This window comes from Tachysurus fulvidraco, chromosome 7 (assembly GCF_022655615.1).
Source record: "Tachysurus fulvidraco isolate hzauxx_2018 chromosome 7, HZAU_PFXX_2.0, whole genome shotgun sequence".
NCBI lineage: Eukaryota > Metazoa > Chordata > Actinopteri > Siluriformes > Bagridae > Tachysurus > Tachysurus fulvidraco.
The window spans coordinates 14,047,935-14,058,474 of NC_062524.1; the positions used below are offsets into that span (position 1 = coordinate 14,047,935).

The window sequence follows — 10,540 nt, forward strand, 5'->3', positions numbered from 1 at the left end:
GGGAACACAGAAAGATATCCAGTGAGGGGGTATTTAATAGCAAAACACTATATCATACCCTCACATCATGTGACTTTGTGCTAAGGTCTTGGCATGGGTTTCGACATCACCCCTGAGAACAGCAATTACATGCACAACTAGCAATCTCATCCTAAAATGTCACCTGATATCCATTGCTTTATAATGATTAAAAAGACCAAACTGATAAATAATAATAAAAAACATCATAAATACATAAATAAACAAATAAATAAGTGCAATACAAATCACCAAGGAAACACTGCAAATTGCAAAACAAGCATTCCAAAAAGAAAACAGAAATCTTTGCATAAAAAATAAAATCCAAAGACAAACATTTTAAAGCTTTTGGTCTGAAATCATCATCATCATCATCATCATCATCATCATCATCATCATCTCCTCATAAAGATTTTTTTTCCATCACAGCCATTTTACATTAGCAGTAAGTTAGCAACTACAAAACCTACTGAAATACTACAGGTACATTCCCTCTAGAAGTGTCAACTGGGTTTACAGTTGAATTAATTCCCTCCCTCCCACCCACTTACCCAACCCCATCCTCCCACCACAGCTCGAGTCATCATTGGTTTCTTTGGGTCTTTGTTGTTCTATTGAGATGATGTACAGTAGCTACTCACTGCCCTCAGTGGACAAAAGGTGTGTAGGCTAACTGCTTCATTTAAGTTTGGTTTAGGTGCTGGAGAACACACACACACACACACACACACACACACACACACACACACACACACACACACACACACACACACACACACACTTTATTACACACCCTCAGTCTCTCCTAGCACCAGTGCAGGTAGTTGACTGTATCTCTCCATCCATTGTTCATTGGTTTGGCTGCTATTTGGCTCACTTTTGTAACAAAAAACATTTTGCTTTTGGTTTTTTCCAGTTTTGGCTCATTTGTTTTTTTTCTCACAACATTCTCGATCAAGGAATAACTTGGAAGCTACATTTTCACAGTAATATCTTAAACTCCCCACAGTAAGATCAAAACAACATATCAAAATAGGCAATACATTATCCTAATCATCCCAAAAATAGAAAGAATGAGACAAAGTCATAGTGTGTCAACATATAAAGCAAGAAAAAGGCAATAAACCAAAATATATATATATGTAATATAAGTTCAGTTCAGTGAGGTCAATAAATATTCTTCAGGAATGTGAGTGAAAAAAAACAAGGTCACACAGATCATGGAGGAAGGAGGAGAGGAACATGGAGCTTGCATGTCATTCACCACAGAACTGTCTGTGATCATCTGTTGCTCCAACACATCCTCTTCATCCACCTCTTGCTTCCTTGTTTTCATGTAGTTCACTCATTCGCTAGTTTTGCTCACTTTTTTGGTTTGCTTCTTGTGTTTAAAAAGAAAAGAAAAGAAAATCATCAGTAGTGATGCTTTGTATTCCATTTTGAAGGCTTTCCCTACAGACGGTGCTTGTAGACCTTCTCCCACACATTCATCTTGATTTTTCTCCCTCCTTATTAATAGCATTCTTGATTTGACCGGTTTGATCGTTCCCTTTCTAGCACACAGCAGAGGGTGACATAAGGAGTCACGGGGAAGCATCAGTTTGTTAGATGTTAGATCTTCTGACATATCTGAGGTCTTGTCTGAACACTTGCATGCTGATGCCCACAAGGACAGACAAATGCTTTGGTATCAAGAGATGAAGAGAATGAATCAGAGTTTGTTTGGTATCATAAAAAGACAAGGAATCGTGATGCTGAAGGGTTTAAAGCTGTACTGATACAAACACTCACTTTATCATGCCACACATACGGATGATGATAAGAGAAAAAGAATAGAGTTACTCTAGCAAGCTTATGGTAGAGGTAGATAAAGACACAAAATAATGAAGAAAATAGATTTAAATATAATGAAGGAAAAAATGAAGTAAAAAACCTGAAAACAGAGTGGTGTATGTGGAGCTGATGAACTGATCCTGGACAGTCAGGTTTTAAAAGTCCTTTAAGTAAAGCTTTTCTCTCCGATTTTTTTGGTTTCAGTTTTTGGTGTTTTGGTTTTGGCTATTTTGGCATGTTTGTCAATTTTGTCTTTTTGAGAATTTTTTTTCTCAAGCTACTTTTTTTGGTATTAATTCATCCCTTCCATCCAGTGACCGTTGGTCAAATTCGTTTCTTTCATTCTGTTAATCCACTATCTTATTCCTTCACAACAATCACTTTGGCTCTTGTCCTTATCTTCTGTGTCAGCTGGTAGTAAGGTACTTTTTGTTCTTTTAGAATGGAATATTGTACATTATTTTTAATGGCCAACAAAGACACACTGCAACTCCACCCTTAAAATAAAAAGACCAATAAACTTCTTTGTTAATCCACCCACCCTCATCTTCATGTTTTTCACACCCGTTCTTCCCTTATTTTTATTTTATATGTTTGGTTTTGTGGGAGAGGGAGTGGAGTAGAGAAATGGAGGGAGTAAATGATGGCTTCGCTTGAGAAGGCAAGTTGTCTCAGCTGCATCTGACTCCTCCCCTTCGTTGTGTGATTGGCCCTTACAGGTGTCACTCAGCCATTGCCCCTCCTAGAGGTGGTGGAGAGGCTTCACTGAAGGAGCAGTAAGAAGCAGGACTTGAGCATAGAGAAGCAGAGCAGGAGTCTGGGCTCAAGTGGCTGGCACTGGAAGGTGAACATGCACGTGCTGCGCTAACCAATCCCATACCGGTGCCTGTGGCCATGGGCAACATGGTGGGGCGGTTAAGAAAGAGGGAGGACAGTCCCACCCCTGTAGCCCCACCAAGGAACATTTGACCACTGCTCTCGAGTGCTGAAAGGGACATCTGGCCACCTCTTACAGCCAGAGCTGTAAAAAAAAAAAAAAAAAAACAACAATTATACAAAGCGTAATTATTTATCTAAACCTCAGATAAGTGTGTATTAAATCCCTAGATATCATAAACCTAAAGACAGATAATTTCTAAATCTATTAACCTACAAATGATTGTCAGTATAGTTCTAGTTAAATGTCATTGTTATGCAGAAATACAAAACAAATTACTGTATCAGAGCAGAAATGTTAATACATATACTATAATATGCAATTTAATCGTATATACTATATCTAATAATATATTATATATACTATAATATGCAATTTAATCATATATACTATATATAATAATATATTATAATCACATATACTATGTAATATATTCACATATATTATAATATATAATATAATCACCTATACTTGTTTGACCCTTTGTGGTGGAGGTGGCCAAAATTAGCAAAAACAGCTAATTCAACATTTAAGTTTGCTACACCTTTGTATTAGCGACACAGCCAGTGCTCAGTCAGAGAGACAGTTGTAGAAATAAAAATGAATATGATTTATGGTTTTCTATAATGTGAATGATAAACAAGAAGATGGATCATGATTAAGATGACAGTGATGATGGAGTAAATGCTATTACCAACAAGATTATTATTTAATAAGCCAAATAAGTGGCAGCAGCACAAGTCATTAAATCAGGCAGATGTAGGTCAAAAACTTCAGTCCATTCAGTTCACAACAAATGTCAGAATAGGGAAGAATGTGACACCAGATCTCAGGTCTGGATTATAATCTTCAGTTTGACTGAAAGTCACTGAGATCACAATCCACAGAATATTGTGTAAACTCGGCCTGGTCCTGTAGCTGAATTCTTTTATGTAATGACTCGCATGACATCATGTAGATGTGATACTCGAGCTGTAATGCTATACAAAATAGGGACATGGTCTAGATATGTGCCTTTGGTTTCCAATCCCATTAAAAGTGTATAATAATAATAATAATAATAATAATAAGAAGAAGAAGAAGAAGAAGAAGAAGAAGAAGAAATACACTAATAAATGAATAATTACTTACATTTAATAATGAGACAGTGTTATGCTATAGAACCCAATAAAATAAAGCAAGCCTAATTACTCTAATTGACCTGAAGAGTTTATCAAGGCCATTTTGATTAAATCTGCAGCCATTTGAGCAAATGTACAATCATTTTTCACTATTTTAACAAAAGCTTTGTTCCATTGTTTTACAATCCAAATTCTGAAACTGAGTCAGATATTTACATTTATTTCTTATTTAATAGTTAGTAAAATTAACAAACACATTTAACCTTCATCTGGTATCTCCCCCATTTTAAGGATTGGCTCGGGAAGTCAACAAAGCCTTAGTACCTAAAGTCTTTACATGACAGGAGGATGGAGGGGTAAAGAAGAGAAAATAATTAAAAAATAAATGAAAATAGAAAAATAGAAAAAGCACAAAATAGAGACACTCATTCGTTCATCATCCATCCATTCACACACAGCACAAAATTTGAACATGGCAGTGACGTAGACATTCTATTACAGCTTCTCCTCCAGCTTGTGATAAACCATGATGTTAGTGTTTATAACCACAATATTCTTTAAATAGAAGCAATAAACCCCCAAGATTGAAGATTCATGATCTGTACAAACAATAACCTCTAGTTATTGTTTTCAGTAATAAAGTGTATTGCTGAAGTCCAAATCACTGAAATGCTCCTTCAACTCTTTCAAATGCTTTGTTTTTGTCTCTAAAATCTATCTTTCTTTTTTATATCACTCCCTATTTGTTCCTCTTCCTCCCTTGTTCACAAACCTTGCATTGTAGCCAGTGGATGGCTGCTGATGAGAGCCTGGTTCATGCTTGTGCTTACACCCATCATTGAGTTCCTGCAATGTGTATGGCCCCATTTATACAAGAAAGCACACACACACACACACACACACACACACACACACACACACACACACACACACACATGCACACACATCCATACATGTGAGGAACAGCGAGGACTTTTAAAGAGATTACGCAAACCCAACAATATAGAGAGTAAAATGTTATTAATGTATATTTGTCTTTGAGGAAAAAAAAGAAATCACAGGAGAAAAACATGGACTTGCTTTAACATTCCAGAAAGATCCTTTCCTGTTCCCATTCAGCTGTTACTTCAGTGTTATTCATCAGCTGGACTTTCTAAACTGTATTTAAAGTCTCTAGGAAGTAAATAAATGTCGTCATGAACATGGATGCTGGATTGATCTGTGCAGCAAAATTTGGCCTGAGGTGTTTTAATACACATCAACTAATATATCTAAATTTACTCCATAATTATGAACGTTAAAGTATTTAACGATTACATAACAATTAACAAATGTATGTTTAAATTAATATGGGATGTATTAAAAGCATAACTGGCTCAGCCATGAAAGCCTTTCTGTAGTTATTTTAGCTGTCCATCTTCCCCAGTTCAGTTTGATGATATTAAATTCTCCTCTAATGTGTCTCAGTACATCATTCCATGTTTCCTTCCATGGTGTTTAATGCCCCAGTACTGTTTCTCCAGATCTTGATGCTCCCATCACCATGTTTCTCTGGGGCTGTGGTTTTCTCAGAATCATACACACAAACATTTCTCTAAAAATTAATTATTTACATTTACAACATGTGACACTCTCTTATCCAGAGCAATATACAGAAGTGCTTAAGTCTCTATCATTAAATACATTAACTCTGGGTCACTAGGTTACATACTTAAGATACCATGAGTCTAGAACACTGTTCAAAGTTTTTTGGTTATTATAAATGTATATGCAGCAAACAGGGGATAAAGTGCTAGTTGAAGTGTTTCATGAATAAGTAGGTCTTCAACTGTAGTGACTCAGCTGTCCGGACCTCTAGGGGAAGATCATTCCACCAATTCTATTATCTGTTTTTTTAGCAGAGGAGTTGTGTGTGAGGTTTAGTTAGGGATGGAGATGACTGTTGTGTAGTTCTCTGTGTTGTTCTCAGCTCCTCCACCTTCACAAACAATGTCTTTCATAATCACACTATCTTTGTGCTTATGAAATAATATTTTGGCCATATTATTAATTACATAAATATGATCACAAAATACATGCTACTGTTTCTCACTGTATAATAAATGGGAATCTAATATTGATTGTTGCAGGAAAAATCAGCTTGTGTCTGACTTGTGTTTGATCCATGTGGTTTTTAAAATTTCATCAGGTTAAAATTTATATTTTCACTCATCCTAATGAGCAGCTGTATATCCACAATGCTCAGGCCAGCAGTGAGGCACTCTGGATAAAAGAATAAATAATAAATAATGTTAATATATGAGTGTTATGTGCTTACCCAGTGGGGCTGGGGCTAGCTCTGCTGAGAGGGGGGGAAGTCACTGGTGGTGGGGCAGAGCTCACTGATACATGGCCCCCGGGGTTAGGAGGGCAGACTGCAGAGGGGGCGGGGCTAGCAGCTGGAACAGAGGAAATTAGAGAGAATAAATCTCTCAGAATCTGAAGATTTGTGTCAGATCATCCTGCACATTTCAGACAGTGCTTTACCTGTCACACTGAGACTTGAAGTAGGAGCCTGAATTAGTCCCTGACTGGACATCTGGAGAGAAGGACAACATCATCCACTTTAAATAAAATTCACTTTTAATGTAGTGTATTTAATAAACTTTAAAAATACAATTTGGCTGTAAAACATCATTCAAATTTTAGTTTAAATCTGAATACAAATATCTAAATACAAATCTCAGAAATTAAGATATGATTTAGTCCAAAGGTAAAGTATCCAGGATCTCAGGGTAAAGTAGACACTTCTGGAGAACAGATGAGAAAAGATTTTTATGTTCTACTGAATTAGATTTACTTTCTAGTCTTTTAATAGATTTAGAATTTGTTTTTTACAGAGATGCTAAACTATTTAGATAACATACTAGCATGGTAGGTTACGCTAACAATTATTAGCGACTAATAGCTAAAGTCATCTGTTTAATAGGAATTGACTTCTTTATGCTTTAATTCGTTTTGATTCCACTTTACATTCAGTAGACTTCCTGGACATTTGCGTTTTAGACTACTGCGACTGGCTTAAATGCTCTTGAGATTGAATCCTGGAATTCCACTCAACACCTCACCAGTAGCTCGTACCATGTGTGAGCTGTAGCAGGGGGGTTTGTGTGTGGTAGGAGGGGCCTGGCTGGGCAGGGGAGGGGTGCTGCTCGAGGGGTTGATGCGTTTCTCTTTCTGACGGCGGTTACAGAACCACACACGGATCACTTCCTTTTCCATGTTGAGCTGCTCGGCCATCAGAAGGATCTCCTCTGAGGTAGGCTTCTGGTTCTGTTGTGTGACGGAGAAAATGAATCAAGCTTATTTCTATAATCTTGTAGTTCTTAAATAATAGCGTGGTTCTTCTTCAAGAAGACTTAAAAGGTGCAAACTGTTTTAAGGTTTACATAAACATGGAAGAATGAGTAATAAAATCATCTATTTTATAAACAAAAAGTTTTTTTTTCAGTCCAGGTTTCATGTTTTTACTCGAGTTACGTCTCCAATGAAACTGTGCGTTAAAATATTAGTCTCATACTTATTTATGTAAAATGAGCTTTAACTCTTGTTCTTAGTGATGTATGATGTTTTCATGTTCTGCTTGTACATCTGCAGTGATAAACAAAAAGAACCAAACCCATGTTTATCATATGATATGTAAATGTAGCTGTTCAGCAAAAATCTATCTGACTACATATAAAGGTGTTGTGTGTTTCACCTTTTATAGTGAATTTAACCTTAACTCCATACTAACATTAATGCAGATTAACTGACTTATCTTCCCACTTGATTAGTCTTATAGAGAGGAAAAAAAGAAATCAGTGCAGAAATTCACCTATTTCTTCTTCTTCTTCTTCTTCTTCTTCTTCTTCTTCTTATTATTATTATTATTATTATTATTATTATTATTATTATTATAATCTTGTTAATTTAAATGATGTAAATAGATTTGTTCTTGTCTCAGATCTAATTGTATGTATTACATTAACATTATAATCAGTAAATAAGAGCATTTTAATCTTCACATGTGTTAAATCCGTTTTTTTTTTTTTACTTGAGAATAAGAGTTATTAAAGACATGATAGCACACTGTTAGATAAATGTTCCAGTAGTTAAATGAATGACCTTTAACTTCTCACCACATGTGTGTAATTCAGCTCTGTGTACTGTTTGTGTCTCACCGTGATGAAGTTTCGCTCCAGAGCAACACGGACGTTCGCCTCAATACTGGTGCGTTTCTTTCTGCGTCGTCCAGGCAACCCCTCAAAGCCCAGAACCGGAGAAGACAGTGAGCTGGGACTGGGCAGCATGTTGTCTATTGCCATAGTTTCTACACACATAAACACAACACACAATATACCACATCTGAAGAAGGCTTGTGCAAGTATACTAACTGCACACACACACACACACACACACACACACACACACACACACACACACACACACACACACACACACACATATAAATAAGCACACCTGCATCACTCAGCCATTTCTCCAGCAGCGGTTTGAGCTTGCACATATTTTTGAAGCTGAGGTTGAGAGCCTCAAAGCGTGAGATGGTGGTCTGACTGAAGTCATTACCATACAGCTTACCCATGGCCATTCCTACATCACCCTACAAACACATCGAAATAACTGTTACTGTAACACACACACACGTATTGTACAGCATTTTATACATTATACACTCAGCTAATTATTTGTAATTATTTGTTGTCTTATGCCTACTAAAAGTATAAAGGCTTAAGACTACACACACACACACACACACACACACACACACACACACACACACACACACACACACACACACACACACACACAAACCTGGGTAAAGCCCAGTTTAATTCTCCTTTGTTTGAAGGTGCGAGCGAACTGCTCCAGCTCCTCCAGATCACTGGGCTCCTCGCTGTGTGATGTGACTGTCGCAGCCAAGCTCATTGGTGCAGCGACTGATGGTGTCATGCTGCTCTCTCGTCCCTTCTCCCTTTGTAACGAGCATGGCCTGGCGTCATGATGGCGCTACGGCATACACGGTACTCAGAGTCTCATACAATCATACAGTTAAATCATGTTTTCAGCAACAACCTTCTTCACCATTTTACCAAACATTCTCCTTTTGAACCAATATTAAAATTTACCCATGGAAAAGGTTTGACTCTTTCTAAATGCTGATTCTCATCAATCCTCTCATCTGCATTGCTTAAACCTTTGAGCAGTGTGGATTGTGTGAACACAAATTGTCAGTTATCATATACCTGTGTTTGCATGCTCAGTCTGGTTGGTGTGGTCAGGAGAGATCCAGGACTTTGCTGAGGTAGTGGAATCAAGTTCTGTGTTGAAAGCAGCCCTGTTTGAAGGACAGTCAGAGCCAGAGGGAAAACATGAAGAATGAGTATAATGAATACTGATACTATAGTCTTTTTTTTTCTTATAAATCTGAAAGCTGTACATGTGTGTGTCTCACCCTGCTGGCTCTGCTGGGCTTGTGCCTGGGGTAAGAGGAACTGAGCAGGAGAATGCAAAGGGTGACCTGGCATCAGCACCAATTGCTGCAACTGCAACAGCTGCTGAATATCCTAAAGGGAAGATCATCATTTGTATTATTTTAATTTCAGTAAACCTTCTATGTACTGCAGCACCATCACCAGAGGAGACTGAAATCTTATCCATTGTGTATATCAGCATGGTATTCATGTGTATACAGGAAATATGAACGGAGCTGTTCCAGACTCAATATTGAAAGTGAAAATTATTTTAATAATAATATTTATATTTCAGAAATATATTACACCTTGACATTATTTGAATAGAGTGAAAATAAATGAATTCTGCAGTGTAACAAGACTCAGGAGTAAATGTACCAAGAACATAAAGAATTAAAGCACAAAACTATTTGATTACACACAACCTGGTTAAAACAACACATTTGTTTCTGAGATCCGAGCCAGTTGTACCTGGGCAGTGAGCTGGATGGGCTGTGAGAGGGCAAGTGGTGGTGGGGCATGAGCAGAACTTTGCTCTGTTTTAACTTGCATCTGGCCTTGTGCTGAAGTCTGATTGGCCTGTTGCTGCTGAGCCTGTTGCTGACTGGCTGCGTGAGCTGCGTGAGCTGCGTTGGTCTGCTGCACTGCAGCGGCCAGGAGCTGTGCCTGAGCCTGCTGTAGCAATAACTGCTGCTGTGCAGGGAGAAGAGCTGCAAGCTGGAAAGAGGAGCAAAGAGAAAAAAAATGGTATCAGCTGTGGGAGAGATTTAGTTGATCAACAGAGCATACTGTAAGCAGCATCTAAGAACCAGTCAGGAAAAGATAAGAGATGTGATTGGAATAGTTCAGGTGTCTTAACTGAAAGTGTCGTTGTGTTGTGTTGCAGAATCCACACCTGATGGTCTAATGAAAGAAAATCTCAGCTAAATAAACACTGGATTCAGACGTAACTCCTGATTGGAAACTTCCTTTATAGAGATAGCACAAATATTCTCTGTGTCCACTGTTTTAAACTTAATTAAGACTTGTTGTAATAATGAATCCAGCTTTATACCTCATCCATTATCAAAGGAGAAAGAGCAGAAACCACCAGTGAAGTGACGGCAGGACGTCAAACC

At 37.6% G+C, this 10,540-nt stretch overlaps 1 protein-coding gene across 1 annotated transcript in view; it reads right to left on the bottom strand.

Annotated features, from left to right (window-relative positions):
• Positions 1 to 587: 587 nt before the first annotated feature.
• LOC113653853 (POU domain, class 2, transcription factor 2) overlaps positions 588 to 10,540 on the bottom strand; it is a 36,436-nt gene continuing 26,483 nt past the window's right edge. Inside the window, exons 6-16 of the mRNA XM_027163707.2 lie at positions 9,894 to 10,139; positions 9,404 to 9,515; positions 9,195 to 9,286; positions 8,764 to 8,958; positions 8,410 to 8,551; positions 8,112 to 8,260; positions 7,030 to 7,221; positions 6,436 to 6,487; positions 6,227 to 6,347; positions 4,682 to 4,755; positions 588 to 2,872 (exon numbers count right to left, since the gene is read on the bottom strand). Coding sequence (XP_027019508.1) covers positions 2,574 to 2,872; positions 4,682 to 4,755; positions 6,227 to 6,347; positions 6,436 to 6,487; positions 7,030 to 7,221; positions 8,112 to 8,260; positions 8,410 to 8,551; positions 8,764 to 8,958; positions 9,195 to 9,286; positions 9,404 to 9,515; positions 9,894 to 10,139 — 1,674 coding nt within the window. The 3' untranslated portion in view covers positions 588 to 2,573. The remainder of the gene's footprint in view (positions 2,873 to 4,681; positions 4,756 to 6,226; positions 6,348 to 6,435; positions 6,488 to 7,029; positions 7,222 to 8,111; positions 8,261 to 8,409; positions 8,552 to 8,763; positions 8,959 to 9,194; positions 9,287 to 9,403; positions 9,516 to 9,893; positions 10,140 to 10,540) is intronic.